We start from the raw sequence: 18,901 nt of genomic DNA on the forward strand, positions 1-18,901 counted from the left end.
CATAACATTTGAAAAAAACTGCTGAAATAATCTTTAAGTAACATAGTTTTTTCTCAAAATTACATTCTCCATGCATATAAATACCCTGTCTACCAAGTGCCTTTCATAGCATTGATAGGTAATCATGGTCTAACTGTCAAACATACCATGTCAATTCTATGAAATTATTGGTAAATTTTAAATAAAAGTCACATAGGAGTAATCTTCAACAACTTATTTACTTAACTCAAACTAAGAAAGTTTGGAACATGTGCACCACTTTTTTCTGTATCAAATTCTTATGTAATCAGTTACAAGATTTTTTTAATTGGTTTTCTTTCTCTATTTGTCCCAAAGCTAAGAGAATCAGATAAAGTAGGCTTTAAGATTATTCAGATATAGTAATTTAAAATAAAATACTGAAAGATCCTGGGGCGCCTGGGTGGCTGTTAGTTAAGCGTCTGCCTTCGCCTCAGGTTGTGATCTCAGGGTCCTGGGATCGAGTCCTGTGTCGGGCTCCACACACAGCTAGGAGTCTGCTTTTGAGATTCTCTCTCCTTCTCCTTCTGCCCCAACCCCTGCTTGTGCTCTCTTTGTCTCTCTGTCTCTCAAATAAATAAATAAAATCTTTAAAAAAATATTGGAAGATCCAAATAAGTGAAGAAAATTGCATTGGATGAGGAACATACCTAATAAGAAGGTACAAATCAACATTTTCCTGAGACAAATGCTGAATTATTATGCCCTGATTTGAATAGGTGTTTCTAACATAGCCTAACTGATACTGTCCTATCTTTTCTTTCAAAATTTATTTTGCACAGAATGTATTTTGGGAAATAAATTTAAGGGCATATACCAGAGAGATACTGCGCTGTGATTTTTGGTGTTTGTGTTTAACAGAAATTTTATTGTGAGGTACTAAAGCTTTGGACACACCCCAAACAGTAAATCTTTATATTCACTTTATTGACTATTTCCTTAAAGAGTTTAAACATGCAGGGGCCCTCCAGAAGTTTCCAGCTTGATTGTCATGCTCGCCGTGCCCTAAACCTGTCTATATGACTCTGCGTACATGACTCCTGTCCTCCCAGTTTGACTCAAGTTCCTCAGTTTTTCTCCATGGTTCCTTATGCTCAGTCAGCACGACTTCCCTCCAAGTTACTTGAAGTCCACATTAGTGAAACCAGAGTGAAAAATTAAGTAGGCCTATGAGAAAATGTGCAGATACACAAACCATTTTTGCTTGAGCCTTAGTCATCACTCACTTGGAATGTGCCACGTGGCCCTTTATGGTATACTGGCCACTTTGGGACACGGATTGAACATTTCACATATCTGGTGTGATTCATATCTTTTGTGGGATGCTTTCTAGTTTAAATGTCAAGATGTGAGAGTAGCCTACCTAGGCTTTGCAAGTTAGGATTCACTTTGATGTAAGAATCGTACATCTGGTAAAGACTGCTCTAAAAGTTCATGTGTAATAACGAATCTTTTTGCTGGTTTCCCTCTTAGGTGTTAGAAGACAATGACTATGGCCGAGCTGTGGATTGGTGGGGCCTGGGGGTCGTCATGTATGAGATGATGTGTGGGAGGCTACCTTTCTACAACCAGGATCATGAGAAACTTTTTGAACTAATACTAATGGAAGACATTAAATTTCCTCGAACACTCTCTTCAGATGCAAAATCACTGCTTTCAGGGCTCTTGATAAAGGATCCAAATAAACGGTAAGCCACAAATAACACTCTATGGGCTATGGACGAGTGTGGGTAGATTGTGATATGGAGATTAATCCAAATATAACTAACTCCAAGGAGCAGTGTATTTGGTGTAGACATCTTCCCACTGAAATACTGACTTATTTTTAACTGCATAATACAGAACATTGTAAAAATTTCTTCAACTCTTTCCTGACTTGGAAACCTTATGCAGATTTTGCCAAATAAGGATTTTGAGGGTTTTCATATCCATATTGTGAGTGAACAATTTCTTAATTGCCCTGGTACTTGCTATTGTGGGGATAGAAGTATCCCTTTTTTTTTTTTCCTTTCAGTCTCTGGGTCTTTATATTTATGCTAATTTACATAATAAAAAAGATAGACTGGGCTCTGTACTATCCTCTCATCCCAACCTGTGTTAACACATCCAACTACTTTTTTTTGTTTGCCATTTGAAGATACGCTTTTCCTTGTGTGGCTGAGAGGATTAATGGCAAAATACCTTTACACACTTTGTATTTCTTTTGTAGCTACAACTGTGACCTGAAGAATCCTACAGCCCTTTGCTTACTTAATCAGTGAACTGTAGTATTCTTTGTTCATGTTTCTATATTCATCTACACATACAATTTGTAAGCCACGTATGAAATGACTATTAATGTAAAAACGTCCCTGAATCTCTCGTTTGTGTAGATGTGCACATAGCTAACCTTTCCTGTAGACGTATAGGCCAGCCAGCATTGCTCTAAAAATCACTTAGATACTAAGTATCTTGAGGATAGATTTCAAGATTTTATTGTCAAATCTTCCCTAATGTGTTTTTGCAAAGTTCTGTTTTGGGTTGCTGCTCATTATGTATTTGTTGACAGACTGAATTAATGCAGGAAGGAATAAATGAATCCTAAAATATGGGTTTTGTTTACCTTAGAAATGGTTTCCATCACACACTTGTAGCTTCTAAATTTATAAGAAGCATGATTTTACTTTCAGCAGAAATAAGCAAACATAATAAAAGAGACACCATCCTTTTGCTTCTTGAAGAACCTTTCAGAAATGTGTTTTATGATCCTGGTAATGGGGAGCTTACCTTGTATTTGTAGAATGATTTCAAGTGTTCTTTTTCAGGGCATTTGCATATCTGTTGTCCCCTTTGCTGTTTCTGTGGCCTTGTAGAGTTGATAAGTAGATATTATTCTCATTTATATTTGAATGAGGACAAAACAGGCCCGGAGAGGGTTAAGTGATTTATCCTACAGAAAATTCCTGTGGAATAAGAGTAATCAACTTTCTTGGTGCCTATTGGTATTTCTCCTGTATCTGATTTGCAGTGCACCCACTTCTCAGTTGGTTCAGGTTGTGAAATGTGTTCCATTTTTAGTGTGATTATTTCATAATTAATGTAACAGACAGCACTTGGTGATAGGTGATCTTTAAACAGAGCTAGGATTTCCATTTTATCTACTTGATTTTGGGATCTAATATTTGGCTTGGATTTCAAGGGCAGTGAATTTTTAGCCCATCCTTTCATGACTCCTTCAGGTAACTCTGACAGCCCTTTCCCTTATGGTTCCCTCTATAAGTAGCTGGTAGAACAAACTGGTATTTGTGGTTCTCATGTCTGTGTCTCATTCATTTTCCTATCCCCACCCGCCCCCCCCCCCCGGGGGCCGGGGCGGGGGGATAGCACATAGTAGATACTTAATAATTGTTGAGTAAATGTGAGGTAAATTTCTAGAATGTTAGTGGGCTGATGTGTAGGACAACTCCTGAAGGTTTGTCCATCCAGAGGTTGGTATTATCTAAAGGGAAGATAGGGTATTTTCAATGATTTGCCGTTTTCATTTAAGGTGGATATGTCAAGCCCCTCCACTGTTGCATTAAAATATCGGGAATGCGAGGATGAGCGAGACAAAGAAGCTCTGCTGTCGATGTTCATAGAATAATGCGGGACACAGAACGTGTCTTCACAGTTGCTCAGGTCTACCTACAAGTGCCTGTTGAAATTAGTAGCTCTGTCTAGGGGGCTGGAAAGGTTGGAGTCCACGGAGGGGGTGGGGGGTTCATGCAGAGAAATTGACATGGAAAGGAATCTAGAATTGCAAATGAACATGGCATTTGAGAAGTTCAGCGACTAGAGTGTGTAGAGTATGAGTTGGGTAATGTTGGGAGATAAAGCTGAAATGGTAGATTGCAAAGACCTTATGCTTCTTAGAAAATATTTATCCTTTATTCAGAAGAGTATGAAAAGCCACTGAATTATGAAAAGTAAAAGATGGTGTAATCGGATTTGTGTTATGAAAGGTAGCTCTGGCAGATTCATCATGGATGCATTAGAACAGGGAGTCACGGAATGTGAAGCCAGCAGCTGAAAATCATATCAGTGCTTAGTAGACACACAGTGGCTGAATATATGCTTTCGGGCCCCATCGCCGTCTCGGAGGCTGCTGGAGCCATGAGAATAGTGGGGAGAGTCTAGTACAAAGGGAAGAAGGCCTAGGACAGAATCCTGAGAAACATCAGAATTTAAGAGGTAGAAAGAAAGAGAAAGAGCCACTCAAGGACCCTGAAAAGTCTTTGGAAACATAAGATAACATAATGATAGACCTCATTATTCTTCCTATTCAACAATTGTAAATACTGATGAATTTTTCTGATACTCTACTGAATTTCTGTCAGTTCTACCTAAGGGTCAACTACCATTTTGCCTTTATTTCTTATTCTCCATCACTTTATGTTCATTCTATTAGTATCTCCTCTATCCTCCTATGCACAGTTTCTAAGAAAAGCATGACCTCATGCTGCATTCAGTAGCACCAGAAAAATACGCGTTCCATGATGTTCCTACTAATGAAGAATCCATGTAGCTGAGGATTTAATTTGGCATTCTGATATCGGAGTTTACTATTCTTAGACATAAATATCCTAGTGCAAATCATATTTTGATATTATTTTGAAGTCTTAAATTGTATATTAGGGAGTCATTGACATTGAAATTTTTGACAGTTTCACACTTGGAGAAAGTGCGTGTTAAAGAATCTCTCCCAGCTTCTAAAATGGCAGTCTAAGATTATATTCTTAGACTTCGCATAGTACTCATGGCTGATACTTTAGTTTTTTATGTATTTGACAAATATAGATTAAATGCTGGCAATGTCCAAAGCCAAGCTATTGCTAGAGAACAGAGGGGTGACATAAAATGAATAACTGAAGCTGGATTAAAACCTTCTATTTACAAAATGATGATGGTTCTCTACTCCCAATTCCCACCTCCCCCACCATCTCCTGTGTCATTCAAAATAAAAACAATAGCGTAAGTATAAGAAAGTACAGCAAGCTTCTGAGTTTCCTCATGCAGACTACTTTGATGCATACTTCGAGATGTTAAATTCTCTTCAGAAACACTGCTTTTTCTGGCTCCCTAAGTATGAGCTCAGAATGCTTTTTGGATCATCCAGTCCTGGTCTCTGCCCTCAAAAGACTTTGCAGCCCAGCCAGGGAGGGACATACACCACTTGGAGTAGACGAAGAAAGAGCATGGCCAGGGGGTGGAGTTCTGGCGTTCGCTGAATACAGACCCGCCAGTCAGAAAGCCCTGCCTACAAAAACCGCTAGTACCATCTGGTCTAGTCTAGAAGTTCCCTGTCAGCCCTGTGGTTCATTCTGTACAGTCTGGGACAGGAGACCTAGACTGTGGGAACCACGGATCATCACCACAGATACTCCGATATCAGCTCCATTCTGACCATGTATCAGGGAATCCTGGATTCTTCCCCAGTTGTGTGTTCCTTATACCTAATAATAACCAGCACCATTAGATTGTATTATCATTTGTTTATTATGACCTGTTTGTTTCTTCCTACCCAGTGGTGTGTGGGAGTTGGCATGTACTGACTCATAAGAGCCAGTGTTACGTTTCAAGGATTTTGTGAGCTGGTTGTTTAATACGGTCATAGTTACAAATCAAATTATATGAACTTACAGATCAAATCAAGTACATTAAAAACACAGGTAATAAATACTCATAATTAATCACTCCTTAATAATTTTGTTACGTTTTACTCTTCTTGGTGCTTTTGAGGTTGCTTTTATCTGTTGTGTCTGTATAGAAATACTAAAGAACGGTTTGCTTCTGTGCACGTCTTCCCACTTCTGTGTTGAGTGACATCAGGTTCCTAACTTGAAATTGGCCATGGGGGGAGTATTTACATCACCAAAATTGGCAAACTTTGTAAGTCAGGACTTGCTTTATTGTTTTGTTGATTGTTTAGATTTAAGAAACTATAGAGAAAATGTTAATAACACAGATTACATTTTACTTTTATTTTATTTTTTTAGAGAGAGCAACAAGGAGGGCAGAGAGAGAATCTTAAGCAGGCTCCACACTGGGCATGGAGCCAGACACAGGGCTCGATCTCACAACCCTGAGATCATGACCTGAGCCGAAATCAAGAGTCAGACACTTAACCGACTGAGCCACCCAGGCGCCCTATACAGATTACAGTTTAACATTTGTTCTGTCTTTATCCATGACATTGTGAATAGCACACAAAAATGAGGAAATATTCTTCCACCATTCATCAAGGAAATCACTCATATAACTGACAAGCAAGCGAAGGTCTGATGTGTGTCTTTGTTGTATCACTTTCAAATTAGTCTTCACCATAAACAAAAAGATCAGCCAGTATTCACGTTGGAGCTACTCCTAACCCAATTAGTGTGGCTTTCGAGTTCAGCAAAAATTAACAAATGTTTTCTGTGAGCATCACTTGGCTATTTTAGAGTAAAGGGCGTTCTGTATTTTATTATTCTTTATAAATTTTGTGCCTCGCATCCTTTATGTCTGTAAAATTCATAACAAACGTGTACATATAATCTGCATATGTAGTATTACACATGCATCATTTTCCCCTGAGAGCTGGCTGTTAAGTACACCGTTCCTGGCCGTGAAACAAGACCAGAGAAAGCTTGCTCTGTCAATCCAGATTTAAACAGATTGCCTTTCCTTTCTTTTCCCTGCTCTTTCCCCATTCTTTCCTTTTTTCATCCCTTTCACTCTTTCACTCCCCTCTTGCTTCCATCTGGTTTTTTGTTTTTGTTTTTTTTTTTTTTGCTTTTCTCATTCCTTCTTCGTGGTGACTAATATGCACTATATGAGACTGAGAAAGCTGGAAAATACCTGAATTTCATACTGTGCCGGCTCTCTGTTAAGTAAGAGTACCTGCAAAGATGGGGGGGCATCTTTAAATTGGTAACATGTATTGCAGCTTGCATAATAAATTAGGTTACAGTGATATTTCGTAGATTAGCAACGTCATTTCTGTGGAAATTAACTTCAGGTATGAAAATAGCTGCTGAGTTTCTATCTATTAGCAATACTGTACAAGTTGCTTTTTCTTACTAATTATTCAGTCATTTCAGAATTTATGGTAACAAGGATACAGTTTGACCTGAGTCTTAACCACAATAAATTTGGTTTATAGAATTGACTATGGCAGTTGCTCCCATTTGTTGTGCTAAGTGCTTACTTCTGTTATTTCTAACACTCGTGGTGATCCACCAGGCTGGTATCATTGTCCCCCTCTACAGTGGGGACACTGGGACTAAGCAGCTTGTTCTTGTCACGTATCTTTTAAGTTCCAGCGCTCGTTGCCTATTTCGGTTTTGTCCCCAAAGCCTGCACTCTTCGCAGGTACAACATTGTCCTGAGGCTACTTCTTCTTCTTCTTCTTCTTCTTTTTTTTTTAAGATTTATTTATTTGAGAGAGAGAGTGCGAGGGAGGTGCGGGGACAAGGCAGAGGGAGAGGGAGAGAGAATCTCAAGTGGACTCGCAACGTGGGGCTCGATCCCTTGACCCTGAGATCGTGACGTGACCTGAGCCAAAATCAAGAGTTGGGTGCTCAACCGACTTCTTATTAATAGCACGTTAGGGAAATCAGATCTGACAGCAAAAACTTTTTATTGGTACAGCTCTTGATCTCAAGAACTATGTAAACCACGGAGAATTGCATTTCGTGAACACTTTTTTTGTTTCCTTTTGGGCTTATGTAAATGTCTTAATGCTCTCTCACTCTTGTTTCTGTCTCTTAGCCTTGGCGGAGGCCCAGATGATGCAAAAGAAATTATGAGGCACAGTTTCTTCTCTGGAGTCAACTGGCAAGATGTTTATGATAAAAAGGTAGGTTATTTTCATGGAACAATCTTTATATATTTTGGCTAAAATGAATTTACGGCCAAAAAAATGTTTTAAGTGACTAAAATTCAATGATGTAATGATAGTTTTCATTTTTATTCTACATACAATTGAATATAATATTGAACTTCTCAGCCCAAAAATTTATTGATTCTGACTCCCCAAATGCATCTTGAAATGTTATTCAGTATGGTAATTGATTTTTCTTTTATCACAGTAATGTTGGTTTGCTTCTCATTGTTTCCTTAATATTAAGAGAAAAAATAAAGACCCAATGTTACGTTATTCTTTAAGAAAACTAGCAAAACAAAATCAGAATGTTTTTCCTTGTCTTTATGTCTTTAATTTTAAAGTGAACTCTATAAATTTATTCATACAGGTCTTATTTGAAAAGGAATTAAAAGCACTTTAGTTTTCAATATTTAACAAAGGAATAAATATTTTTCTTATTTCGGGCTTCTCTATAATTTGAAACTGAATTTTAATGCCCACAAAATGGATGCTACTAATTTTATAACTTTATTTTTATTGTAATCTGCTTATTACTTGTTTTTAATACTGTAATTTTTGCTTAGGACAGGAAGTCATTGTGTCTAGTCCTTTTTAATCTTTGTCTATTTTATTTGTACTATTTCAGGCATTGTTAGTACAGACACTGATTTTGATTTTTTGATTTTCAAACGCTTGTGTAAAATTTTTATAAAAATTTTACTATCAAATTTTTATGTAATTCCATGTTTGCTTAAAATCTTTATCTAGTTCTTTTGTGTACTTAATCCTTCTGTTTCAATTTATTCCAGTTTTCCCCTGAAAGATATATAATCAACAACACTTAGGAAATGTCTACTTTGTGCCAAATATTCTTTTCTATTAATCCCTAAGGTAAAGATAGAATGATACCATATGACTTACGAGGAAGAAGACAAGTACTGAATTTTTGCATTATGTTACAGGAATAGGGAGTGTGGTGATTTTCTAAGCATTTGTTGTGTAATAGTTGTGTGGTATTAAACGCCTCTACTCAAACTTTAGACTCCCACCATGTACAAAGCACTGGGGTAGATATTGGATCCTTCCTGACCCTTCTGAGAAGCACATGACCGTTCTTAAATATTTATTAACTCCATGTAGACAAGTAGACATCCACTTTATAACACTGATGATGTTCTTTATGGGTTGTATCCCTATTTAGACCCTAATGGTGGCTATGTACTGTTTTATCAAATCAGTTCACTACAGAAGACCCTTGTCAAAGTCTTCTTATGTCCCCCAGAAATAATGACATGGTCAGAGGTTTTCTTTGGCGTACAAACCTGTAAGCCACAAACATATATCCCTTTGCTGTACCCTCACCAAGGAGAACTCAGTAAAAAAAAGTGGGGGGTAGAGAGAAAGAAGGAAGGAGAGAAAACATTTCTTGAAGAGACAATTGTGAGGCACCGTTGTGTCACTGCTAACTTAAAGAAGAGGCAAAACATGGGCTTTCTTCTGTCCTGTCAGGAGACTAAGATACGCCACAAGATTTCCTCATCAGGGTTAGGCTCTCTGTGTTAAGTGGGAGTTTGGTGTCAACTGGGGAAAGCTCTGAGAGACACACATCCTGTCTCTGCTCTGCGGGGCTAGACATGCCCAGAGCCAAGGTGACAGCAAGACACCCGCCAGCTCCCTTGAGGTGAATGGGATTGGAGGGGGCCAGCCAGCAGGAAGAAGGAGCTGCCAAAACATAGCTTTAGGTGATGTATTATGGAGGCAGGAGTTTAAATTGTTATAATTGATAAAAATAGATGCCACTTACTCTGAGCAAAGGTCTTAAGTGTCTTCCATAAAGAAGCCACAACCACAAAAATTACAAAGCGTCCACAAACAGAAATCATCGGGACTGAAGGCTGCTGCAGGTTTACTCGGGTGGATGTCAGACGAGGCGTTGATGTTTCCAGGCGTCTTGCGTGCTTGAGGGATACAAGAGCAGCGGGATCGCGGCGCCCGCACATTCTGAGTCTGTCTCTGAAAGGCTGTGAACGTGCGATTGGGTCTGTCTGGGTTTGTATCACTAAGGAACAGGAAATTAGTTATGGGGATGCTGTAATACTCTTGGGGAGCTTTACTATTTTGTAGATCTATTATTACATAATTATTGGCCACTTTTGTATATATTGTGGCAAAACTAGAGATGAATTCATATAGAGACGCTAGTATCTTTAAGGGAAATCTGGATCTCTTCCTAGGTTAAGTAAGAAAAGTGAATTAATCTTAATTGTGAATATCCATGAAGAGCACAAGATTGAAGTGTGGAAATCCATGTCCTAAATTTGCTTCTTCCTTCCTGTGGGGAAATGGACAAGCCATTTTACTCACACAAAATTATGATCTCTGAAAGCCTTCAAGCTTTAAGATTCTCCGGAGGATGTTTTATAAGAGGAATTTATCTAGATATATTTCTGTATAGACTTTACACTCAGTTTGTCATTTTCTACAAAAATCTGGGATTTTGTGTAATATTGCGTTGAATCTATGGATAAATTTGGGACAGAATAGACCTTTGAACAGGATCAAAGCTTCAGATCCATGAACATCATATACCTCTCCATTTATTTAGGTCTTCTTTAATGTCTCTCCGTAATGTTTCGTAATTTTCCATGTTCAAGTCTTATCCGTGTTTTGTTAATTTTGTCCTTAAGTATTCATGTCTTCTAATATAAATGGTATTTAAAATTTTATTTTCAGTTTCTTTGCTACCAATATATAGAAATACAGTTGATATTGTATATTTACCTTATGTCCTGCAAACTTGCAAAACTCAGTAGCTTTTTTTTTTGTAGATTAGTCCATATTCTTTGCATAGGTGATTATGTCTTATGTAAATAAGAAGTTTTACTTCATTTTTAATTGGTATGTATTTCTTTTTTTCTTTTTGTTTTTTGGCTCAGTATATTGGCTAGGACCTCATTGTAATGTTGAATAGAAATGGAGGCATGAACATCCTGGTTTTGTTCTTGATCTTATGGAGAAAACATCTTTTATCATTAAACATGATGTTAATTATCACAGATAGTACTGAGATCTTAGTTTTTAAATATCATTCTTCAATAAAAAGAACCAAAGTTACTTGGAAAAGTAGTTGATTTCAGAGCTGAGATGGGGAAAATAAAAGATAAGCCCAAGGAATTTTGTGGTGCCAAAAAGTAAAAAAGATAGATAGATAGATAGATAGATAGATAGATAGATAGATAGATAGATAGATAGAGGTACATTAATAGGATGCAGGAGCCAACCTTAAATAAGTCCCAGTGGTGAAAGCTGGAACAATTTCAATAAAATAAATATCTGTAAGTCCACACTACAAAAATAAATGAACAAATAAATAAAATGTTGAGAAGGGACATGTCTTCCTTATAGATGAATTACAATTAATAAATGTAGAATGAGTTTCATAAAGGAAAAAATATGTGTGTGTATATACTTCTTATGCATTATATTGCTGGAAACATATCAAGATACTGGTAACATTGGTTGCCTTAGGAGAGGGAACTAAGTGAATGAGACCCGTGGTGTGTGTTCAACTTTTCATTACGTGTGCTTTTGCAACTTTTCAATTTTCAACTAAGTGGATATATTACATAGTCATAAGTAGCATTAAAACTTTAAGAAGACAATAAAATTAAAAATATATAAATATTTAAAGAATCCCATGAATGTCAGAATAAAATGAAACAAAGCAAATAAAACAAAATAAAATAAATGTAGAAGGAATGAGGGAACTAGAAAATCGCCATCAGACCCCCAGAGGGGAACTTACTGCATGTAGGATCTACCAATGAATGTTAAAATCGGCGGGCAAAAGTTTAAGAAAGAGAATATTTGCATAACCTCAATTTATCTCTCCTCAAACATTTATTATTTACAAAGTTTTAAAGAGTAACTTTTCAGTAGAAAAGCCTGGCAGACCCTGTCTTAAGCCAGCTGATCAAGATTAGCATCACCAGTGATAGGACAGACTGCTATCGTGTAGCCCCTGATATGAGGCTGTGGGAAGGCTAGATCACTTTTGTGGTATTCTTTCTCAGAATGCATAATCTCAACATAATCATGAGAAAACCTGAAGCACCCAAATGGAGGGGGCATTCCTCGAAATAATTGGCCAGGTAGCCCCAAAAGTGTCAACTTCACGAAAGGCAAGGCTTGACCGTGGAACTGGGCAGGCTGGAGGGGACAGAGGGCACGCTGACCGAAGGCAGCACAGGGTCCCAGACGGGGTCCTCGGACAGCAGAGGGCATAGTGGCAAGGTGGTGAAGTCCAGATAAGGTTGTAGGTAACAGTTTTATACCAGCGTTAATTTCTTAGTTTTGAGCATTGTGCTTTGGCTATATAAGATATTAGCCTTAGGGGCAGGTGTGTAAACGGGATAGGGGAATTTTTTGTACTATTTCTGTAAGTCTTCTCTAAGCCTAAAATTATTTCAGGATAACAAGTTATAAAACTGTGATGTTAGTGTAAGCTTTCTATACCTCCTTTATTAGGTTGAGGAAGTTCCTGTCTGTTCCTAGTATGCTGATAGTTTTTATCCCGAAGAGGTGTTGAATTTCATTAAAAGTTTTTCTGCATTTGTTGTAATGACCCTGTGGTTTTTCTCCTTTATATTCTATTAAGATGGTGAATTACACTGATTGGCTTTCTAATGTTCAATGAACCTTACATTCCTGGGGGAAAACCCACCTATTCCTGATGTCCTTATTATGTATTGCTAGATTTGATACAATGGATTTTTAAAAGATTTTTGCATCCTTAAATCACAAGTGGTACTGGGGTGTCATCTTCTTTTCCTAAAATGTTTTTGTATGATTTTCATTTCAGAAATATGTTTGATTTTTTAAAATGAAGAGACAAGTATTTCCTCTTCTTCAATTGTATGGGATTGTTCATGTAGAATTTGTATTATCTGTTCCTAAAATCTTTGCTAGAATTTACCAGTGAAGCTACTTGGGCCTGGGGTTTTGTATTTGTTGGGAGGTTTTTAGCTCTGAGCTCATTTTCTTTCATGGTTGTGGGGCTGTTCTGCTTCTCTGTTGCTTCTTGAATGTTCCGGGATCTTTTGTCTTCTAAGCTTTCTAATTTATTGGCTTAAAGATATTTGTAATATTCCCTTATTGTCTTAACAGTGTGGTAACGTATGTAATGATGATCTCTTTTTTAATCCTGATATTGGTAATTTGTTTGTTCTCTCTTCTTTTTCTTGATCAATCCAGTGAGAGGCCCATTAATGCTATTGAATTTTTTCAAAGAACCAGCTTTGGTTTCATTGATTTTCTGTATTGTATTTCTGCTCATTATTCATTGGTTAATTAATTCTGCACCTTGTTATTTCTTTATTCTGCTTCTTTTGAATTTACTTTGCTCTTCTTTCCCTATTTTCTTTGGAGGGAAGCTAAGATTATTGTTGGGGGATCGTTCTCTTTTTATAGCATAGCACTCAGTGAATGCTATGAGTTTCCATAGAAGGACTGTTAGCTTTGTTTTGCAAGTTTTGATTTGTTGTGTTTTCATTTCAAAATAGTTTAAATTCCTCTTGTGATTCCTTCTTAACTCAGAGATTATTTAGAAATGTGTTGCTTGATTTCCAAATATATGGATTTTTCAGATTTTTCTGTTACTGATTCCCAACTAAACTCTCTTGTGTTTGGAAAATATACTTTATATGATATTAATCCTTTTAAATTTATTGAGACTTGTTTTATGGCCCAGAAAATGGTTTCTTTTGGTGTATGTTCTATGTACACTTGAAAAGAGTGTATATTCTGCTTTTATTGCACAAAGTGTTCTATCAGTAGCCATTCATGAAGATGGTTGGTGGTGCTTATCTTTCCTGTATTCTTACTCATTTTCTGCCTACTTGTTCTGTCAAGTAGGAAAAGATTGTTGAAATCTAGAGCCGTAATTGTGGATTTGTTTCTCTTTTTTTGTCTTGTTTCATGTATTTTGAAGCTTCATTGTTAGTTGTATACACATTTAGGTTTGTGATAGCTTCTTGGTGAATTTACCCATTTATCATCATGAAGTGTTCCTCTCTACCCATAGCAGTAAATCTTTGTTTTAAAATCTGCTTTGTCTGGTATTAATATAAGTCCTCCAGCTTTTTTTTTTTTTAATTGTATTTATCATTTCCATTGTGTTACTTTTAACTTATGTCATTACATTTAAGTGGGTTTTCTTTTAGGCATCATGTGTGTATTTTCATGTGTATAACAGTCTTTATTTACAACTTCATGGCAAAAAAAGAAGAGGGAAAAGTTTAAAACAGAGCATTCCAGCTGATCTTGTCAGATTAGAGAAGTTCCATTTTAAACGTCCATCTCATTGCCCAAAGGTAAACAATACTGAATTGCATATGCAGTTTCCTTTATGAAGTATAGTGTTCATATTTTAGACATGTGTTAAACATAAAAATTCTAAGGAAGTGAAATCACTCCTTAAAAACAGCATAAATTAAGGGTGTTTTAAATTTATATTGTCTTCGTAATCACACATGCCCAATCAAAATCAAAAACTGGAAAAGCAGTTGTACTTCCTATGTGAGTGGACAGTTACAACAAACAGTCAGTCATTTTATGTGATGACCGTTGTATTTTCAATTTACCATCAACTACTCTGAACTTACCATGAGATGTAGACAAAGTCAGGAGACAAGACTTAGGGAAAGTGCTCCTTTTTGGAGGGAGGTTAAGCCTTTCGGAACAAGCATGGGGAAGAAACATGCTGTTGAAGAATTCTGCGTGGGAAAAATGTAGTCAATTTCAGCTCCTGCTGAACTGGCTTACTGTTTTCATTGACATGTTTCGTGTCGTTCTTCTGACTCCACTGTGTTTAACTCTTCTAGTTTATCTGAATCTTCAGCAGTACAGAGATTTTCATCAATGGGAACAGCACCCCTGGCTCCATTTTCCTGTCCCTTCCCTTCGTTGTGCTGTTTCCAGATCACTTCCTTCACCACTTCAGCCCCCTACCTCTGGAAGCTTCGCTTCATTGTTTTCTGAAATATGTGTGCTGAAGCTTTCAGGACTGGCTACAGTACCGCTTCTCTCATCCACATCTCTTGGGATGTACGGGCTTAAATCTACTTCGTTTGTGTGCACTGAATCATCCCTTCTTCACCTGTTGCCTGGGTGTCACAGGTACCGTCTGCTTCCTCATGCTCATCAACCAGAATAGGACGAAATTCCAGCACCTCATGACCACTGATCACCAGTGCTTTCCCTGCTTTGAAGTCTACTTTCCTTCCTTCCTTATCTTGCTCAAGTTCATTCAGTGTTTTCTTGTCTTTTCCTTTCCTCTCATGCACACAAAGATTCTAGGGTGATTTTGGTATCATTTGAACCTAGGGCAGAACGCTGTCTTGCAATTAGATCTTATGAAATTTCATTTTCTTTCTCTTCCTTCTTTATATCTTTCTTCAACACAAATCCAGGAGGAAATGCACAATGATGCATACAAGTATCATCCCCTCCAGGGCATACCCAAAGCCAGCCATATTTGTTGTTTTCAAAAGCTTTAAGAAAATGTTTGCACACTGTTTGAGGGTTTTTTTCTCTTTTCAACCTCGCCATGCTTTTTGTTCAATGTTTCCAGTTTTCTCTCATCTCAATTATCCACAGTATCTTTTTCAAGTTCTTTACCTCTTGCATCACATTTTCTCTCCAGAGTCAAGTCATGAGACAACTTACAATTACCTCCCCTAGTTCACTGCCCTTTCTTGAAGAGCACATATACCATGGATTCAGGTCTGCACCTTTACTTACTTTTTGAGCAACAAGTACAGGTTTGAATAGGTCATTTAGTTCTTGCAATTCTTTCTTCTTGTCATCTTTTTTCAATTTCTTTTCAGCTTCACTTTATGCTACATGACACGGATTTTGTTGACTAAATTGAACTTGATGACTGACAGCTTTGATAAACTTATGTTGTTTTGCCCCTTTATTATTCTTTAGATCAGAAATTTTAGGGGCACCTGGGTGGCTCATTTGGATAAGTGTCGGACTCTTGATTTCGACTCAGGTCATGATCTCAGGGTCATGAGATTGAGCCCCACATTGGGCTCCACGCTGAGCATGGAGTCTGCTTGAGATTCTTGATCCCTCTCTCTGCCCCTCCCCCACTGCTTGCACACTTTCTCTCAAAAAAATTATTTATGTTCAATAATTTTCTCTTTCTTTTTCTGCTCCATCTTTTTGCTGCCCACACCCTGACTCTGGTTTCTTGGAGGGCGTTGTAGAGACAGGTGGCACCAGGCAGACTTAAGCCCAGCTGGACACTGTCAGGGGATCTGGCCCCACGGCACGAGCAGGAGGAGGAAGACATGGGCTGCCCTAGCCACTGTACTGTGCCTCCTTTTTTCTTATTCATTAGATAATATATGATTTTTAAATGGACTCTGAAGCCCATTTTCATTTAATGCAAGTATTGATATAGTTGGGCTTAAATCTACTACCTTGGGATTTGTTTTGGCTCAATTTTTTTTATCTGTTACTTTCTCTAACTTCGTCTACCTGCTTTGGGATTTATTGAATATTTTATATTCTGTTTTATCTTGTCTCTTGTTTTATTAGCTATACATCTTTTTTTTTTATTGTTTTGAGGTTGTTTCTAGAGTTTGCCATATATATGTTTAACTTCTCACAGATTGCCTTTAATTAATATTAGATCCACGCCACATTCACAGCCCATTTGTTTCCTCTTCCATTCTTTATGCTGTCATTTTACTTTCACATGGTATCAACGTCCTAGCACGTGAGAACTATATTTTGCTCTTGGCAGTTATATTTTAATGTGACTAAAATTATGTATTTACACTTTTAGCATTCTCCATTCCTTTATGTAGATCCTTGCTTCCATCTGATATCTGGTTTTTTGGTTTGTTGCTTCTCTTCAGCCTTTATACTAAGGCTTGTTTACTTAGCTCCACTTCTCAGACATGACTCCTGGGCTTGGAAAGATTCACGGAAAAAGAGTGGGTTTGAAGGAAACATAAGATAAGGAAATGATGAGAATATGACATTTCAGAAGTGGAGGCCAATGTGAGAATAAATCAAATAGGGATAAATTAATGAAGATCTGCTGACTGGGAAGGACCCACAGTTCAGGGTGGATTGAAACTGGATGCAAAAAATGGAACAGGGCGCCTGTTGATTTGGTGTAGTTTCCTGCAAGGTTAGTTCCTGTTTGCTTGATGTACCTCCTTACCAGAATGATAGCTCCTCAAGTAGGGAACTGACATAACATGATTGGACCCTTTCAGCTTTTGTTAGTATAAACTTTTAGGCAGAAGAGCTCGGAAGAGAACCTCATGGAGAGACTGTGTGGTGATGGTAATATTTAATTCCAAATGCAGTTATCCATGCCCTAGAAATACAGGAGTAGCACTAGAAGTGAGAACAGAAATGGTTATGGCTATCTGGGAACTCGGTTAAGTGAGGGTTGTGGGAGTGGATTTCCTCTGTGAGCAGGGGAAGGATGAGAAAATCAATGAGAAAGAAAAAGAGAGTCGGGACAGGGTGCCTGGGTGGCTCAGTCAGTTAAGTGTCTGCCTTCGGCTCAAGTCATGATCCCAGGGTCCTGGGATAGAACCCCGTGTCGGGCTCCCTGCTCAGCAGGGAGTCTGCTTCTCCCTCTCCCTCTGCCTACTGCTCTGCCTGCTTGTGCTCTCTCTCTCTCTATCTCTCTCTCTGTCAAAAAAAAAAATATCTGGGACAGAGGGGGGTGTGAGGACACTGAGAGCCAGGCCTGAGTGTTGGAAAATACCCACAGTCAGGAATGGAAGTTGGTTTGAGGACACATTTTTTTTTTTAAGATTTTATTTATTTATTTGAGAGAGAGGATGAGAGGAGAGAGCACATGAGAGGGGGGAGGGTCAAAGGGAGAAGCAGACTCCCTGCTGAGCAGGGAGCCCGATGCGGGACTCGATCCCCGGACTCCAGGATCATGACCTGAGCCGAAGGCAGTCGCTTAAGCAACTGAGCCACCCAGGCGCCCCAGGACACATTTTTATAAGGTGTATCAGAGTCCCTTGTGAAGAATCATGCAAAAGTTACAGGGACACTTTTCTGACTGAATCTGACTCTATTTTCTGCCTGAAAAATTCATCTTGATGAGTTTGGTGACTATGGCAGTTATGCAGATGTTAGTGATCGCTGTGATGTTCGTCAATGAAGCAAGGTCAAGTATAACATGGGCACTAACAGAGAAGACAGATCGTTGGCTACAATATGCCTCTAGGAGTTTCACATTGATATGCTCCTTCCCTGCTCAAAAGATGGCCCATTTTTAAATTTTGGATCAAAGAAAGATGAGCTCCAAATATCTACCAAACACTCTTACGGTTTCACATTAAAATTACTGTCTTCCATTGATCATGAGGCATTGTACTGAGGATATAAAAGAAGACAGCTGTCCAGATGTTAGTTATGGCATGGAATGCAAATGGCCGGAGTTTTAAAATCCCTCAAATTGGGTTAAGAACAGAATACAACTAGATGTTCCTTATAAGAATCTCACCTGAAACAAAATTACACAGAAAAGTGGAAAAAATAAGAGGATGAACAGAGATTTAGCAGTCAAATGTTATAAAAAGTAAACAGACAACAATAACAACAATAATTTTGGGCTAAGTTGATTTCAGTACATAAATATGAAATGTGAAAGGTCATTTTTGGCATAATGAACAACATGCACCAAATAGCAGCATCCACAAGCACAAAACGCTATCAGAAATGCCAGGGGAGGGGCGCCTGGGTGGCTCAGTTGGTTAAGCGACTGCCTTCGGCTCAGGTCATGATCCTGGAGTCCCTGGATTGAGTCCCGCATCGGGCTCCCTGCTCAGCAAGGAGCCTGCTTCTCCCTCTGACCCTCCCCCCTCTCATGTGCTCTCTCTCTCTCATTCTCTCTGTCTCAAATAAATAAATAAAAAAAAAAAATCTTAAAAAAAGAAATGCCAGGGGACTTCTTAGAAATACAATTTCTTGCTC

At 38.1% G+C, this 18,901-nt stretch overlaps 1 protein-coding gene and 1 pseudogene across 6 annotated transcripts in view; one reads left to right on the plus strand and one right to left on the minus strand.

Moving 5' to 3' along the window:
* AKT3 (AKT serine/threonine kinase 3) overlaps window positions 1-18,901 on the plus strand; it is a 303,411-nt gene that overhangs the window by 252,587 nt on the left and 31,923 nt on the right. For all 6 annotated transcript variants that reach the window (XM_032389383.1, XM_032389380.1, XM_032389385.1 and 3 more), the window contains 2 exons: window positions 1,492-1,706; window positions 7,786-7,873. In XM_032389383.1, coding sequence (XP_032245274.1) covers window positions 1,492-1,706; window positions 7,786-7,873 — 303 coding nt within the window. The remainder of the gene's footprint in view (window positions 1-1,491; window positions 1,707-7,785; window positions 7,874-18,901) is intronic.
* On the minus strand, window positions 7,903-15,930 carry LOC116622750 (annotated as a pseudogene).

Source organism: Phoca vitulina, unplaced genomic scaffold, assembly GCF_004348235.1.
Source record: "Phoca vitulina isolate PV1807 unplaced genomic scaffold, GSC_HSeal_1.0 scaffold54, whole genome shotgun sequence".
Taxonomy (NCBI): domain Eukaryota; kingdom Metazoa; phylum Chordata; class Mammalia; order Carnivora; family Phocidae; genus Phoca; species Phoca vitulina.